The sequence below is a fragment of the Anomaloglossus baeobatrachus genome, chromosome 1 (assembly GCF_048569485.1).
Source record: "Anomaloglossus baeobatrachus isolate aAnoBae1 chromosome 1, aAnoBae1.hap1, whole genome shotgun sequence".
NCBI classification, from domain to species: Eukaryota; Metazoa; Chordata; class Amphibia; order Anura; family Aromobatidae; genus Anomaloglossus; species Anomaloglossus baeobatrachus.
This window is the reverse complement of record NC_134353.1, coordinates 139288861-139307019: the sequence shown is the minus strand read 5'-3', so window position 1 is coordinate 139307019 and position 18159 is coordinate 139288861. Positions and strand designations below refer to the sequence as shown.

The 18159-nt window shown below is 44.6% G+C and overlaps 1 protein-coding gene across 2 annotated transcripts in view; it reads left to right on the top strand.

Moving 5' to 3' along the window:
* LOC142290417 (macrophage scavenger receptor types I and II-like) overlaps positions 1-18159 on the top strand; it is a 240175-nt gene that overhangs the window by 195873 nt on the left and 26143 nt on the right. For both annotated transcript variants that reach the window (XM_075334377.1, XM_075334371.1), the window contains 3 exons: positions 1196-1249; positions 9254-9373; positions 15803-15982. In XM_075334377.1, the coding sequence (XP_075190492.1) occupies positions 1196-1249; positions 9254-9373; positions 15803-15982 (354 nt within the window). The remainder of the gene's footprint in view (positions 1-1195; positions 1250-9253; positions 9374-15802; positions 15983-18159) is intronic.

The window sequence follows — 18159 nt, the reverse complement described above, 5'->3', positions numbered from 1 at the left end:
TACGCTGACGCAATGGTCCGATGTTGTTCCTCGCTCCTGCGGCAGCACACATCGCTGTGTGGGAAGTCGCAGGAGCGAGGAACGTCTCCTACCGGCCTCACTGCGGCTTCCGTAGGATATGCGGAAGGAAGGAGGTGGGCAGGATGTTTACATCCTGCTCATCTCCGCCCCTCCGCTCTGATTGGCCGCCTGCCGTGTGACGTCGCAGTGACGCCGCACGACCCGCCCCCTTAACAAGGAGGCGGGTCGCCGGCCACAGGGACGTCGCACGGCAGGTGAGTGTGTGTGTGAAGCTGGCGTAGCGATAACTTTCGCTACGCCAGCTATCACCACATATCGCTGCTGCGACGGGGGCAGGCACTATCGCACTCGGCATCGCAGCATCGGCCTGCGATGTCGTAGTGTGCAAAGCCCGCCTTAGTGAACTTATCTCCGTCTCCGGCATGTCTTCGTGCCCCAGGCTGTTCCATCATTCTCATCTCAGGTCCGGATTATAACATTTTGCAGCTAGATAAATGGCATCAGTGCTCAACAGGCTTGCCCTCTATTCCCACACTATAAATTGTGTATGTGATGGTGGACAGTGAGACATATGAATCCCAATATGTAAAATTACATGACATTTTTAACGATTTAAAACACAGAATATTGAGGACAGCTCAAATTAGTTGACATTTCTTATTCTATTTAACAGAGGTAATAATAATCCCATAGATTCTTAGGACTTTTTAACACACACATTTGGTATAATGGTGTTCTATAACCTTTGAGTTGTTCAGGACTATAATAAAGCACAATAGACCTTATTGAGGGTCACTACTGTACCTCTCAAATTTAATACTTGGCATTTTACATCAGATGCCGAATTAAGGAGCCAGAGGGGCTGTATGTGATGCCAAACAGCCTCTGTGTGCCCTTCCAAATTGCACAGACATATTATAAGGAGCCATAGACCTTTCTGAGTCCCTTCTGTATCCCTATATGCCTCCAACTTCATATTTATCATGCTACATCAGATTACAAATTACAGAGCCGCAGGGACGCTCTGTACCACGGAGAGGCTGACGGCATCCATGTTTATAAATCTGAAACATGTAACAATTGTGAAATGTTAGTAAAGGCTTCAATCTGTACAATTAATAAGAAGTATGGGTTTAATTAAAATATTTTAAATGCATCATATTATGGTTTACAGGTCTTTCAGGATTAAAGGGAGAGCGAGGGTTAGTCGGAGTGCCAGGATTTCCAGGTGAGTATGATGCAGTTATATATACAAATGTACAAAAATACAAAAATACTTTTTTCCCCCCATATTTTGCCACTCTGAACCCTTAACTTGTTGCTGTTATTGCCCATGAGTGGCTCTGTTATCCGGGTGTTTGAATGGGACTGATTGGCACCACCAAATGTAGCTCACGGAAAACTGGGTGCAGATCCTGATAAAAAAAAGTTTAGCGGTGACTTTAGTGATACAGTTTCTCTGAAAAACGCGACAGTATCACATGGAGCAAGTGAAAATATAGTAACGCTAAATCCTAATGTGTTCAATAATCTGCACATGATGAATTAGTAGCAGAACTTTGCTGCAAATTTCACAAGTGTTTCTATCCTTGGTGAACGTCCTGCACTACGTGAGAGTTCTTATGAAGATTATTTTCGGCTATAAGAGGATGGGGTTTGAGAAAACTACATTTTATTGCACTGTAAATTGTTTCAGATTTATGGGGTGGAATCTCTCTCCAAGCCGCCATGTATAGACCCACCCTAAGGCGGGCTTTGCACGTTGCGACATCGCAAGCCGATGCTGCAATGTTGCACGCTATAGTCCCCGCCCCCGTCGCAGGTACGATATCTTGTGATAGCTGGCGTAGCGAAAATTATCGCTACGCCAGCTTCACATGCACTCACCTGCCCATAGCGACGTCACACGGCAGGCGGCCAATAGCGGCGGAGGGGTGGAGATGAGCAGGATGTAAACATCCTGCCCACCTCCTTCCTTCCGTATAGCCGCCGGCGGTAGGTAAGGAGATGTTCCTCGTTCCTGCGGCTTTACACACAGCGATGTGTGCTGCCGCAGGAACGAGGAACAACATTGTACCTGTCGCGGCACCGGCATTATGGAAATGTCGGAGAATACACCGATGATATGATAATGACGCTTTTGCGCTCGTTCATCGTATCATCTAGGATTTACACACTACGATGTCGAAAGTGACACCGGATGTGCGTCACTTTCGATTTGACCCCACCGACATCGCACGTGCAAAGCCGCCCTAAGGCTATGTTCACAAGTTGTGTTTTTGCTGCTTTTTTTTTTGCATTTTTTTATGAGTTTTATGCAAATTAAAAACTGCTTTTTACAGTACCAGAAAATTCTACGAGATTTCATAAAACTCTCATACAAACACATAACTGTTTTTTTATACTGACTGAAATGGAAAACAGCTGTGTTTTTTAAAGAAGTCGCATGTCAATTCTTTCTGCGTTTTTGCTGCTTTTTTCACTATTGAAAGCAATGAGAGGGAAAAACCACAGCTGCTTTTTTTTTCTATGCATTTTTCGCTGCTTTTTGGTGAATGAAAATAACTTTATTTAAACATGTACTGTAGACAAATGACACCAAAAATGCAGCAAAAAACGCATAAAAAACACAGCAAAAAATGCATTCAATTTTGGCAGCAACTTTTTTACTGCCAATAGAGCAATAGCCTGTAGAGGGTTTGCTAAAATGCAGCAAAAATGCAACGTGTGAACATAGCCTTACAGTACCAGCAAAAGCTAGATTTCTGAAATTTCATGCACATGATTGCTCTTTCTTTTCTGACTGAAATGGAAAACTGTTGTGCTTTTGAAAGATCGAGCATGTCAATTCTTTCAGTGTTTTTGCAGATTTTTTTCACCATTGCAAGCAATGAGCAAGTGCAAACTGCATTTTTTGCTGCTGTTTAATGATGGACAAATAGTCAAATATTCGGTTCCGGATTATTTGAGCCGATTAATTTCTATTATTCGTGTATTTGTATCAAATAACTAGCCCAATGCAAGTCAATGGAAAACTCTAATAATTTTCTGGAGGACCTTGGAAGTAGATCTGGGAGGGCTGTAAAAATGCTGCAATGGATGGAAAAGTGCTGAAACTGAATAGGAACACCATGGGGAAGATGCCTGGATGCATTTTTGACTCACATTTGGTTTCTGGGAATAATCTTGGCAGAGTATTACATGGATTAAAGCAGGAGAATTATACTTCGAGTTCCCTTCAGCTGTCACACTGCTTCCTGGTCTGATCATTAGATCTCATCCATATCCACTTCTTCCCGCACCCTCTGTGACAGTGTCTGTGATTAGCTGCAGTAAGACTGCCATGGTTATTGGCACTCTCAGCCTAAAAATTGCAGCCCGCAGCTGCCTCGGAATTGTCACATCCATTATATGCGACAATTTTGGTGCTTTACCCAGCTCATCCAGATTGCCCTGGTGCATGATCTCTGCAACAAATACTCAATGTGCACACATTGCCTAGTCCAGGAGTCTGACATTGAGTTCTATGACTTCACCTGAGGTGAGTTCTCTAAGTTCAATGAGTTCACCAGAAGTGAGGTCACTGAGTGCATTGAGTTCACCTCAAGTCAATTCACATAAAGTCACAGCTGGGGTATCGTGGGAACCCCAGCTGTGACCACAGGTAAAGTCATTGCATTTAATGCTGGATTACCAGATTAGGCAATGATTCAGTATTTGGTTGCAGACATTTCTGCAGCAAACATGCATATCCTAGCATAAAAACAAGCGTGTGTTTTTTGGCAGGAGTAACAAATTTAGTTCAGAAATGTAAATGCAACCAAATACTTAATGTGAACACATTGCCTAATCCGGTAATCCGGCATTGAGTTCAATGACTTCACCTAAGGTGAGGTCACTGAGTCCAATGAGTTCACCTCAGGTCAGTTTATCTGCAGTCACGGCTAGGGTACCATGGGAACCACCAGCTGTGATGTCAGGTGATCTCATTGACGTCACCAATCACAGCTGCGGCTCAGTCAGTGTGCCTGATGCCACAGAGAGTGTCACATTTTCTAATATGATCACGAAATGCAACCTCAGATGTAGCAGAGCCAGGATTGTTGGGGGTCCTTGTGTGGATTACGTCAGACCTGCGGGGGTTGTTAGGGGGTTAATAAATTGGTGAAAGAGGATGGTTTGTTTTTAATTTGAAATGATTTTTGTGTTTATTTTTACTTACAGGGTTAGTAATGGGGGAATTTCATAGAACCCTCCTCATTACCAACCTCAGGCTTGATCACAGCTGTGATTTTTTGACAAATCACAGCTGTAATTATCCCCTTTATATTACCCTGATTACCACCATTCTATGGCAATTGGGCGGAGCCTGGGAAAGCGCTGGAATAGTTGCTTCTAATGAATACAACAATTTTGGGGCAGCTGCAGAGTGGCAAGCAGTGTATATTCATAAGGGTTTGTCTGCGGACCAGGAAGTAGTATGACAGGGAAACTCAGAAAGTAAAATCTCCTGCTTTAATGAACAAAAGGTTTTTTTGGGTTTTTTTAGGGATGAGCGAATGTATTCGCCACTATTCGGTATCCAATGGATAATGGGGTATTCGCGCTATTCGCTAACCTACGGATAAAACAACATCCACTCCAATACTTTCATTTTCATTTCTGACATCCTGGTGCCTGTTTTCCAGCCAATGAACACATCTGATGTTTCTTGCCTTCACAGTAACGCCGCAGCCATCTTTGTTGTGGTGTTACTGTGATTGGCTTGGCCGCACAGCGTCATAGGGGCTATATAAGCCAGCGGCCATTTTGTGATCAAGCAGTCACAGGGAGCTGGCGGTGTCGATAGTCTGTATTGTGTGCGGGAGAGCGTTCTTAGATCCAACTAATAAATAGTCCGTGTAAGGGCTAAACACAGTGTCCAGTAGCTGATAGCAGCTCCATAAATTGCTTTTTTGACAAACAGAACGCAGGTCTTTCGGTCTCTCTCTCTGTCTGGGTGGGTCTATGTAGTGCAGTAAAATAAATAAATAATTAATTAAAAACCTAGTGTGCGGTCCCCCCCAATTTTGATACCAACCAAGATAAAGCCACACAGCTGAAGGCTGTTATTCTCAGGATGGGGAGCCCCACGTTATGGGGAGCCCCCAGCCTAAAAATATCAGCCAGCAGCCGCCCGTAATTGCCGCATCCATTACATGCGACAGTTCCGGGACTCTACCCAGCTCATCCTGAATTGCCCTGGTGCGGTGGCAATTGGAGTAATAAGGAGTTAATAGCAGCCCATAGCTGCCACTAAGTCCAAGGTTAATCATGGCTGGCATCTATGAGACACCCCCAATGATTAACCTGTAAGTGAAAGTAATTAAACACAAACACCCATAAAATCCTTTATTTAGAATAAAAGACAAAAAACACCCTCTTTCACTTTATTAAAATCACCAAATACCCCTCCAGGTCTGGCGTAATCCACACAGGTCCCACGGATCCAGCTCCGCTACATGAAGCTGACAGGAGAGTCATTCACCTGTGATCGCAGATCAGGCTGCGGCACACACAGAGCCGCGCGATGACAATGAAGTCGGGTGAAGTTCATCCGCGTTCATTCTGAACGCGTGGATCTGTCTCGCAGCCAGCCATGCTCTATGCTCTGCTTGCTGTCAATAAATAGAAATATTGCCCATCATCTCTGCTTGCTGTCATTGAATGAAAACATTCCCCAACAAGTCTGCTTGCTGTCATTGAATGGAAACATTCCCCAACACGTCTGCTTGCTATCAGTGAATGTAAACATTCCCCAACACTTCAGCTTTCTGTCAGTGAGTGGAAACATTGCCCATCATCTCTGCTTGCTGTCATTGAATGGAAACATTCCCCAACCCGTCTGCTTGCTATTAGTGAGTGGAAACATTCCCCACCATCTCTGCTTGCTGCCATTGAATGGAAACATTCTCCAACACGTCAGCTTGCTGTTAGTGAATGGAAACATTTCCCATCATCCCTGCTTGCTGTCAATTAATGGAAACATTCCCCAACACATCAGCTTGCTGTCAGTGAATGGAAATATTTGCCACCATCTCTGCTTGCTGTCAGTGAATTGAAACCTTCCCCTCCATCTCTGCTTGCTGTCAGTGAGTGGAAACATTCACCATCATCTCTGCTTGCTGTCATTGAATGGAAACATTCCTCACCATCTCTGCTTGCTGTCAGTGAGTGAAAACATTCCCCATCATCTCTTCTTGCGGTCAGTGTATGGAAACATTCCCCAACATGTCTGCTTGCTGTCATTGAATGGAAACATTCCCCAACACGTCTGCTTGCTATCAGTGAATGGAAACATTCCCCAACACTTCAGCTTGCTGTCAGTGAGTGGAAACATTGCCCATCATATCTGCTTGCTGTCATTGAATGGAAACATTCCCCAACCCGTCTGCTTGCTATTAGTGAGTGGAAACATTCCCCACCATCTCTGCTTGCTGCCATTGAATGGAAACATTCTCCAACACGTCAGCTTGCTGTTAGTGAATGGAAACATTTCCCATCATCCCTGCTTGCTGTCAATTAATGGAAACATTCCCCAACACATCAGCTTGCTGTCAGTGAATGGAAATATTTGCCACCATCTCTGCTTGCTGTCAGTGAATTGAAACCTTCCCCTCCATCTCTGCTTGCTGTCAGTGAGTGGAAACATTCACCATCATCTCTGCTTGCTGTCATTGAATGGAAACATTCCCAAAAAAATGTCTGCTTGCTGTCAGTGAATGGAAACATTCCTCACCATCTGTGCTTGCTGTCAGTGAGTGAAAACATTCCCCATCATCTCTTCTTGCGGTCAGTGTATGGAAACATTCCCCAACATGTCTGCTTGCTGTCATTGAATGGAAACATTACCCAACACATCTGCTGGCTGTCAGTGAATGGAAACATTCCCGAACACGTCAGCTTGCTGTCCGTGAATGGAAACATTCCCCACCATCTCAGCTTTTTGTCAGTTAGTCGAAACATTCCCTATCAGCGTTTTGTATGCATTTTTGAAAGTGCGGTCCCACTCAGCTCTGCTACATCCCCATAAAATATGGCTAGCTGCGAGACAGAGCCACGCGATCAGAATGAACTCGGATGTACTTCACCCGACTTCATTGTCATCGCGCGGCTCTGTGTGTGTGCCACGGCCTGATTTGCGATTACAGGTGAAGGACCCACCGGTGACCACAAATCCCGAGTGACTGAAGTGAGCCGCACGATCAGTGGTGCCATCACTCAGGTTACCCGCGACTAGCTGCAGTCCTCCACCTGAGAGCTGTGGCTGCGGGTAACCTGAGTGACATCATCGCTGACAGCGCAACTCACTTCAGTTGCTCTGTGGAGCTCACAGGAGTGACGGTGTTCTACGGCCACTCCTGTCAGCTTCATGTAGCAGAGCTGGATGCGTCGTGGGACTTGTGTGGATTACGCCGGACCTGGAGGGGTATTTGGGGATTTTAATAAAGGGGTGAAAGAGGGTGGGTTTTCTTTGTCTTTTATTCCAAATAAAGGATTTTTTCGGGTGTATGTATTTATTTACTTTCACTTACAGGTTAATCATTGGGGGTGTCTCTAAGTTGCCTGCCATGATTAACCTAGGACTTAGTGGCAGCTATGGGCTGCCATTAACTTCTTATTACCCCGATTGCCACTGCACCAGGGCAATTTAGGATGAGCCGGGTAGAGTCCCGGGATAGTCGCATCTAATAGATGCGGCAATTTCGGGAGGCTACTGGCTGATATTTTTAGGCTGGGGGGCTCCCCATAACGTGGGGCTCCCCATCCTGAGAATAACAGCCTTCAGCCGTATGGCTTTATCTTGGCTGGTATCAAAATTGGGGGGGACCACAGGCTATGTTTTAATTAATTATTTATTTTACTGCACTACATAGACCCACCCACACAGAGAGAGAGACCGAAAGACCTGCGTTCTGTTTGTCAAAAAAGCGATTTATGGAGCTTTTTTTTAAATGATTTATTTATTTATTTTACTGCACTACATAGACCCACCCACCGGCAGCTGTGATTGGTTGCAGTGTGACAACTGTCACTCAGTGTGGGGGCACGTCTGAATGCAACCAATCATAGGCACCGGTGGGCGGGGCAAGTAGGGAATATGAGATGGAATAATGAGCCGCTGACATTTTCAAAAGCTGGAGAAGCTTCCAGAGCAGTGTGACAGCCGTGCAGCACTGTGCCGTTGATCAGTCAGTGATCGGTGAGTATGAGATAGGGGGGAGAGGGAAACACAGACAGACAGAGAGAGAGACCGAAAGACCTGCATTGTGTTTGTCAAAAAAGCGATTTGGCTTGAGAGCTGATCTGGCGACTACGTAAAAGCCGCGTGCTGCTCTGAGCATGTTATTCCAAGACGCTAAAAATGCAGTCACGCACCTTCTACAGGCTGTGCCCATACTGTTTCTTCCTTTTCCCATCCATTTTCAGTCATTTCCTCAGTCACCGCAGCTCGCCGTTAGGTCCAACATGAAATTATTCGGGTTTTCCATAGACTTTCATTGCCCATCAAATATTTGCGAATAGTCGAATAGTTCCGACCTATTCGTCGGATATTCGTCGAAGCGGATATTTTGGTATTTGATCATCCTTAGTTTTTTTTTTCTCTGCACCTCTCAATCACGGTAATGCCAATAGCAAAGATGGCTACAGCATTACTGTGATTGGCAAAGAATCCTAGCATGTTTAGTGGCTGAAAATCAGGCATCTAACATGCTGGAAGGGGTATCGAAACTCACGAGGTGAGGAATAAAATACTCGACAAGTAACGAATATCGCAAATACCTTATTATTTGTGCGACTAATATATAGTGGTGAGTATATTCACTCATCATTACGGCTGTTATAGTGAATGAAACTAACTTTATTTAAATATGTACTGTAGACAAATGACACACCAAAAATGTAGCTAAAAATGCAACAAAAACAGCAAAAGAAGCAGCAAAAGCTGATTTTTGGAAGCATCTTTTTTACTGCCAAGAGAGCAGGATTTGCTGCAAAAAAAACCAAAACAACAAAAAAGCATGGTGTGAACCGATCATAAGTGGGGGCTATATATACACATGTATCTACTGCCCAAGGACGATCACTTTCCTAATTCATACACCCACAGTTTACACCAAGGTACAGTTACCTACTGTAAGTAAATGCCTTACACTCTTCTCAAATTCATTTTTTTTTGTCATTCTGACAGGTTATAAAGGTGAAAATGGCCAGAAAGGAGAAAAAGGTGAAAACAGTGGTAAAGGAGAAAGAGAGGAAACTGTAACACAAGAAGTTCCAATTAGAGTCGTAGTCCCTTCTATAGTAAGAGGTAATATATTTTTTCTTAATGGGTTGATTTTAGGATTTGTTTACAGATGCATTATAGTATCGTTTTCTACAAGATTCATCTTTGATAGGATAAATACTATTATCATTACTCCTCAACATTGAATTTTCAATAACAATAAGGCAAAGTCATAGGATTTTGTAAATCTCAAGACGATAGACATGTTATAGATATGCTTCAATGAAAAATTAGAAACAACATTTTCTGAATATCTTGATTTATTGTCTGACTATTGTATGGGCTTGTATGGGCACAATGTGCAGGAATATGCGCACTTACAGTCATGGCCAAAAGTTTTGAGAATGACACCAAAATTATATTTTCACATGATCTGTTGCCCTCTGGTTTTTAATTGTGTTTGTCTGATGTTTACATCACATACAGAAATATAATTGCAATCATATTATGAGTACCAAAAGGTTATATTGACAGTTAGAATGAGTTAATGCAGCAAGTCAATATTTGCAGTGTTGACCCTTCTTCTTCAGGACCTCTGCAATTCTCCCTGGCATGCTCTCAATCAACTTCTGGACCAAATCCTGACTGATAGCTGTCCATTCTTGCATAAGCAATGCTTGCATTTTGCCAGAATTTGTTGGTTTTTGTTTGTCCACCCGTCTCTTGATGATTGCCCACAGGTTCTCAATGGGATTAAGATCTGGGGAGTTTCCAGGCCATGGACCCAAAATCTCAATGTTTTGTTCCATGAGCCATTTAGTGATCACCTTTGCTTTATGGCAAGGTGCTCCATCATGCTGGAAAAGGCATTGTTGGGCGCCAAACTGCTCTTGGACAGTTGGGAGAAGTTGCTCTTGGAGGACATTCTGGTACCATTCTTTATTCATGGCTGTGTTTTAGGCAAGACTGTGAGTGAGCTGATGCCCTTGGCTGAGAAGCAACCCCACACATGAATCGTTTCAGAATGCTTAACAGTTGGCATGAGACAAGACTGGTGGTATCGCTCACCTCTTCTTCTCCTAATAAGCTGTTTTCCAGATGTCCCAAACAATCGAAAAGGGGATTCATCTGAGAAAATGACTTTACCCCAGTCCTCAGAAGTCCACTCCCTGTACCTTTTGCAGAATATCAGTCGGTCCCTGATGTTTTTTCTGGAGAGAACTGGCTTCTTTGCTGCCCTCCTTGAAACCAGGCCTTGCTCAAAGAGTCTCCACCTCACAGTGCGTGCATAAGCACTCACACCAGCCTGCTGCCATTGCTGACCTAGCTCGGCACTGCTGGTAGTCTGATCCCGCAGCTGAAACAGTTTTAAGATACGGTCCTGGCGTTTGCTGGTCCTTCTTGGGCGCCCTGGAGCCTTTTTTGCAACAATGGAAGCTCTCTCCTTGAAGTTCTTGATGATGCGATGATGCGATAGATTGTTGACTAAGGTGCAATCTTTGTAGCTGCGATACTCTTCCCTGTTAGGCCATTTTTGAGCAGAGCAATGATGGCTGCACGTGTTTCTTTAGAGATAACGATGGTTAACTGAAGAGAAACAATGATACCAAGCAGCAGCCTCCTTTTAAAGTGTCCAGTGGTGTCATTCTTACTGAATCATGACTGATTGATCGCCAGCCCTGTCCTCATCAACACCCACACCTGTGTTAATGGAACAATCACTAAAACAATGTTAGCTGCTCCTTTCAAGGCAGGAATGCAATGATGTTGAAATGTGTTTTGGGGGTTAAAGTTCATTTTCTTAGCCAATATGGACTTTGCAAGTAATTGCTGTTAAGCTGATCACTCTTTATGACATTCTGGAGTATATGCAAATTGCCATTAGAAAAACTTAACCAGTAGACTTTGTAAAAATTAATATTTGTAGCATTCTCAAAACTTTTGGCCATGACTGTACACACCTTGACTACTGTCAGTGAGGTTATTGGTCATCTGCGGAAAGTTCTGCCATGCAGAAAGTGCTAGGGGAAATCATGGAGATCCACTGCTCACGGTTCCCTTTGCAATTGCTGAGAACTAACATTCCAATGTGCTAGACAGAAGACAGGACTGGAGACACTTCAGGCCATCAAAGCAAATTTATGCCTCATTTAGATGTCAGTGATTTTTCACTAACCCAAAAAAAGAAACTAGTGTCATCAGTGATTTTGCAAGTTTTTCATCCATGTGTCAGTTTTTACCGTTAGTGTTTTCATCAGTGATTTTCAAGTATGAAAAAATAACTGCAAAGCTTCTCCTATACACACTGTGTGCAGAATTATTAGGCAAATGATTATTTTGATCACATGATAATTTTTATACATGTTGTGCTACTCCAAGCTGTATAGGCTTGAGAGCCAACTACCAATTAAGTAAATCATATGACGTGTATCTCCGTAATAAGGAGGGGTGTGGTGTAATGACATCAACACCCTATATAAGGTGTGCTTAATTAATCCTTTCCTTTGGCAAAGGCTGATAGTGTGTTTTTTAGACAATAAATGGATATCTGGTGAAAGATTTGGAAAATTTTTCATTAAACCTTTAAGGTCATTATAATGCAGTGGAGACTCGTGAGCTGTCTTCCTCTTAAGCGGGCTTTACACGCTACGAGATCGCTACAGCGATCTTGTTGGGGTCACAGATTTTGTGACGCACATCCAGCCACTGTAGCAATCTCGTTGTGTGTGACTCCTAGGAGCGATTTTGGATTGTTGCAAAAACGTCTAAAATCGCTCCTCGTTGACATGGGGGTCCGCTCCCAATTATCGCTTCTGTCGCTTGGCCGAAGTTGTTCCTCGTCTCTGCGGCAGCACACATCGCTACGTGTGACGCCGCAGGAACGAGGAACCTCTCCTTACCTGCCACACGCCAGCAATGAGGAAGGAAGAAGGTGGGCGGGCTGTTCGTCCCGCTCATCTCCACGCCCTCCGCTCTGATTGGCCGGCCGCTTAGTGACATCGCGATGACGTCGCTGTGATGCCGAACATCCCTCCCCCTTGAGGGAGGGATTGTTTGGCAGTCACAGCGCCGACGCCGACCAGGTAAGTGCATGTGACGCTGCCGTAGCGATAATGTTCGCTGCGACAGCAATCACCAAATATCGGCATAACGATAGGGGCGGGTGCTATCACGCTCGCCATCGCTAGCATTGGCTAGCGATGTCGCAGCGTGTAAATCCACCCTTAGAATCAGTTTGAGGAACTGTTTGGTATAATGTCAGTCATGTAGTGCTGGCCCATCCTGGGTTGTGGCACATGTTTGCTGTCTGACTGCAACCAATCACAGCCACTGGTGGGCGAGTCTATATCGTACAGTAAAATAAATAAGAAAAATTTAAAAAACGACGTGCGGTCCCCCCTAATTTTGATACCCAGCCGAGATAAAGCCTCACAGCTGAGGGCTGTTATTCTCAGGCTGGGTAGCCCCCCAGCCTAAAACTATCAGCCAGCAGCCGCCTGGAATTGCCGCATCCATTAGATGCAACAGTCCCGGGACTTTACCTGACTCTCCACGATTACCCTGGTGCGCTGACAATCAGGGTAACAAAGAGTTAATGGCATCCCATAGCTGCCACTAAGCCCTAGGTTAGGGATGGCAGGCATCTATAAGACACCCCCCATTACTAATCTGTAAGTGAAAGTAAATAAACACAAACACCCAAAATATCCTTTATTTGAAATAAATGACAAAAAAATCACCCTCTTTCACCACTTTAATAATTCCCTAAACACCCCTCCAGATCCGATGTAATCCATAGGAGGTCCCTCGACACTTCCAGCACTGCTACATCTGCCGCTCACAGCGAGCGCCATGGAAGATAACTGCCCTCAGCAACTGAGGTGACTTGCACTATCAACGGTGATGTCACTCAGGTTAGCTGCAGCCACAGCTGGAGTCCTCCACCTGTGACAGCAAATCACCCGAGTGACTGAAGTGAGCCACACGATCAGCAGTGCCATCACTCAAGTGAGCCGCAGGTGGAGGACTCACCTAAGTGACGTCACCTCTGATCGCGCAGCTCACTTCAGTTATGGCCTGATTTGCGATCAGCCACTCGGGTGATTTGCAATCACAGGGAGAGGACTCCAGCTGCGGCTAACCTGGATGATGTCATCACTGATCATGGGACTCACTTCAGTTGCTGCGTGGAGCTCACAGCAGGCAGTCATTTTCTATGGTGCTCGCTGTGAGCATCAGATGTAGCAGTGTTGGAAGCGTCGTGGGACCTGTTGTGGATTACGTCAGACCTGGGGGTGCTTGGGGGGTTAATAAAGTGGTGAAAGAGGATGATTTTTTGTCTTTTATTTCAAATAAAGGATTTTATGGGTGTTGGCCCAGCACCAGAATAGCGCGTCTTGTGGATGCGCCACTTCTGGGGCGGCTATGGGCTGCTATTGTTAGGCTTGAAAAGGCCAAATAATGATGGGATCCCCTTTATTTTTCATAACTAGCCAAGGTACAGCAGACAGCTGAGGGTTGCTGCTGCTGTTCCTGTGCTGGATATGAAAAACAGGGGGTACCTCATGACATTTTTTTTTACCCCCCCCAAAAATTAAAAAAAACAGCTGGCCAAGCTAGCTGTCCCTCTGAGCTATTCTGGTATTTCTTTCTATCTATTCCATCTGTTCTTTATCTGTTCTTTTTTATTATCTATTCTATATTTTATTTATATCTATCTGTTCTAGCTATCTATCATGCTCTCTTATCATATTTTTTTCTCATTTAAAAAATGCATTAATAAAAACAAGTGTTTTTACAGTGTTTTTTGTCAAACACAGTGTTTATAATTGTCAAAGTCTGCCTGAGGGTGCAGTTTTGTTGTCAAACCAAAACTGCGGCATGCGCATATACCATTATATACCATTAAAGAGTAAATGAGTAAAGCCTGCTTTACACGTGTCGATATGTCGTGTGATCGCATTTGCGATCGCACCCGCCCCCATCGTTTGTGCGGCACGGGCAATTTGTTGCCTGTGTCGCACAAAGTCGGTAACCCCCTGTCACACGTACTTACCTTCCAAACGACCTCACTGTGGGCGGCGAACATCCTCTTCCTGAAAGGGGAGGGACGTTCAGCGTCACAGCGACGTCACACAGCGGCCGCCCAATAGAAGCGGAGGGGCAGAGATGAGTGGGACGTAAACATCCCGCTCACCTCCTTCCTTCCGCATTGCCGGCGGGACGCAGGTAAGCTGCAGTTCATCATTCCCGGGATATCACACGGAGCGATGTGTGCTGCCTCGGGAACAATGAACAACCGGCGCGCAGAAGGGCGTTCGATTTTTAGAAAATGATCAACGTGTCAACGAGCAACGATAAGGTGAGTATTTTTGCTCGATCACAGACGCTCGTAGGTGTCACACACTACGCTATATGTCAAACGATGCTGGATGTGCGTCACTTACAACGTGACCCCTGACGACATATCGCTAGATATATCGTAGCGTGTAACGTGCCCTTAAGGGCTCGCTTTCACCACTGCATTAATCAGACGAGTGTTATCAGATTTTTTGTTGGATAGCACTAGGACCAATGTTATTCAGGGTGGCAGTGCTTATCAACACTCACAGCATGCTGTAAATGGACACATATATAATGGATGAGAGTTAGCCATGCAAATCTGTGGCTGTGTGAAAGCCGAGTACAGTCCGATTTCTGTGGACTCACAACAAAAAAGATGGAGATATTTTGCTCTCCATTTTCTCCTCACAGTGTTCTTTCAATTTTCTCACTCGAGAGAATAGGATCACACTATGCTGACACTCTACCAAACTCTGATAAGACTGTCTAGCATAATCAACCTGATTCTGTCGGCTGAGAGAATTTACAGTCGTGTGATCATTGCCTATTAGTTGTCTTGTGGACAAATTCTCCCACCTGAGCTGTGGATTTCTGCAGCTTCTCCAAAGTGACCTCTTGGCTGCTTTTCTATTTAGTGATCTCCTTGCATGGGATGTTAGTTTAGGTGGACAGCCATGTCTTTTAGGTTTACAGTTGGGCCATACGCCTTCCATTTTTGGATGATGGATTGAACAATGCTCTGTGAGATGTTCTGAGCTTGAGCTATTTTTTTATTTTCTAACCCTACTTTATTTTTCTTCACAATCAATGACCTGTCTGGTGCGTTCTTTGGTTTTCTTCATGCTGTTTGATGCATAAAGTTCTTAAAAAAAACCTCTGAGGCTTTCACAGAACAGCTGTAGTTATACTGAGGATTTACTAATTATGTGACTTCTGGAGGCAATAGCTCACTCATCATTTTATTTATAGGTATCAGACTACAAGGGGCTAAATACATATGTACGTTATCAATTTCAGATTTATATTTTTAATATATTTAGAAAACCATGTCTAACATGGAAAAGGTTCACAGGATATTAATAGTTTTTCAAAGCTTTCTTCATGCTTATATGCTAGTAATATATGTGTATTTTTATCAACATTTAATAAAATGTATTATCTGGTGCACAGATTCATCTGTACGACTCGTCGGTGGGAGAAGGCCTAATGAAGGAAGAGTTGAAGTTTTTCACAATGGACAGTGGGGTACCATATGTGATGATCATTTTGACTCAATGGACGGTTATGTGGTGTGCAGGATGCTTGGATATAGAAGCTCTAGTTTGATTATCCCGAATAGGTTTGGTTCAGGTAATTATTTTATGTTGAGAATTTCTTTTTTTATTGTTTACTATTATATTATTGTTCTCAGATTGTACGCCAGACAGTAGAGATGAGCGGATCCATGGAAGTTCGGTTCAGCGGGTTCAGCTAGACTTTAGATAATGTTTGGTTTGGAACTCGGAATTGACTTGAACCCCAAAGGAAGTCAATAATTGGGTCGTTCGGGTTTCCACCCACATACAGGCAGTCATAAACAGAACACTTCTGGGGGAGAATAGGCAGGGTTTTTCAATTTTTTTTCTGTTGGGTGCACACTATATCCAAACATGCTGTTGTTAGCACCAGTGCGAGCAAATCAATCAGTGCCTGCAGCTCACACTGGGCCGAGCTCCAAGTTTACCCAAGCACAGCGTTGCTCGCTCCAGTGTTTGGAACGAACACCAAACACCAAGACTCTGGTGCGCTCATCTCTACCACAGAAAATTTCTATCAATGTATGATTTGTGCTTTATACAGTGGCATAACTAGAGTCAAAGGGCCCCAATGCTAAATTTGAACCTGGCCTAACCCCTCCCCCCACAATGTTAGAAAAATGTGTGGGCTCTTGTAATGTTATAAATCCTACAAAGACATACAAATTGCCCCCTCACCCCCTTCATAATGTATTAATGTCACCATCCTGTACTAATATCCCCCATCCTGGGCCCATTCTTGGTAAATGTGTCCCCTATCCTGGTATATATGTCCTGATCCTAGGCTCAAACTGGTATATATATATCCCCAATCCTGGTTATATGTCTCCTACCCTGATATACAAGTGTTTAAGTGTTTCTCAATAAATTAGAATATCATCAAAAAGTTAATTTATTTCAGTTATATAAAAAGAGAAACACATATATTATATAGAGTCATTACAAACGAGGGATCTATTTCAAGTATTTATTTCTGTTAATGTTGATGGTTATGGTTTACAGCCAATCAAAATTCAAATATCATTATCTCCGAAAATTAGAATAATTAACAGAAAACACCTGCATAAGCTTCCTAAGTTTGAAATGGTCCCTTAGGGCTCAATCAGACGACTGTTCCGTCTATCCTGTTCAGTTCTTGTATTTTTGCGGACCTACTGACAGGACCATCTTTTCAATGTCTTTTGTGTAGGATCGGATGGCACACAGAAGCAGTTCCATGTGCATCCGATCCTACAAAAAAGCACATCGGATGCTGCATGTCCGTTCCGTTATTATGGAACATGTCCTATTCTGTTCCGTAATAATGTGCCGCCCCTGCAGTGGTCGAACTGCTCAGATTCGGGATTGCTGCTGTGGCTCTAGAGTTTCCGGACCCGGGGGCTCGTGGCCACTCTGAATGTAAAAAGGGGGCTATTTACAGGGGATAATAGTTTGTGACGCCACCCGTGGTTCACGGTAAGGAAGTGCCGCCGTTGCCGGTGGGAGTCCCTGGGGGAGATGGAGTGAGGCAGGGAGATGACGTTCACTACACGGGTAGGGGATGCCCCAGGACTCTGGATGACTGTGGAGCGGGGATGCGCAGGGTCAGTCAGAATCAGGGGAGGACCATGTACTCACTTAGGCAGCATCGGTGATGGTGCGACCGCAAAGCAGACTCTGACAACAAGGTAAACCAAGTCTCTGGGTGCCGTTACCATCTTGGGGGAGCCCATCCAGGTATCCGTCCCCCTATCCGGGCCCCGCTCCCCTCCTTTTGGTAGTGGAGCTGTGCTCTCAAGGGCTCATGCGTGGGATTTCTGTGGGCTGCTTGGGTTGGAAAGCCCTATCCCCCTCGTTGCGCTAGTGCCTCTGATCTCTGAGCTGTCTGGGGACAGTCCATAAAGTCACTATCCTCCACAGGTTAATTGCCGGGTTGCCTGAAGCAACTCCACGACCTGGGGTCCTGTACCCCACCATGCTTTTGGTCTCGGACCAGTTATTAGGCTCGAGCTGCTGACTGTCCTCCAAGACTAGGTCTAGGCACCCAGCCTCAATACCCTGCGACCAGGTCTCCGACTCTCGGTCCCAAACCACCATCTGTGACCCAACCTTTCACTAACAGGGATCCACAAACTCCCTAGCCCCCTACTACTCGAGGGCTACCTCCTCTCACTTTGATCCCCTGGAGCCGACTACTCCACTTCTTCTCTCTATGCTCCCCTGGAGCCGACTGCTCTATCACCTCCCACCAGT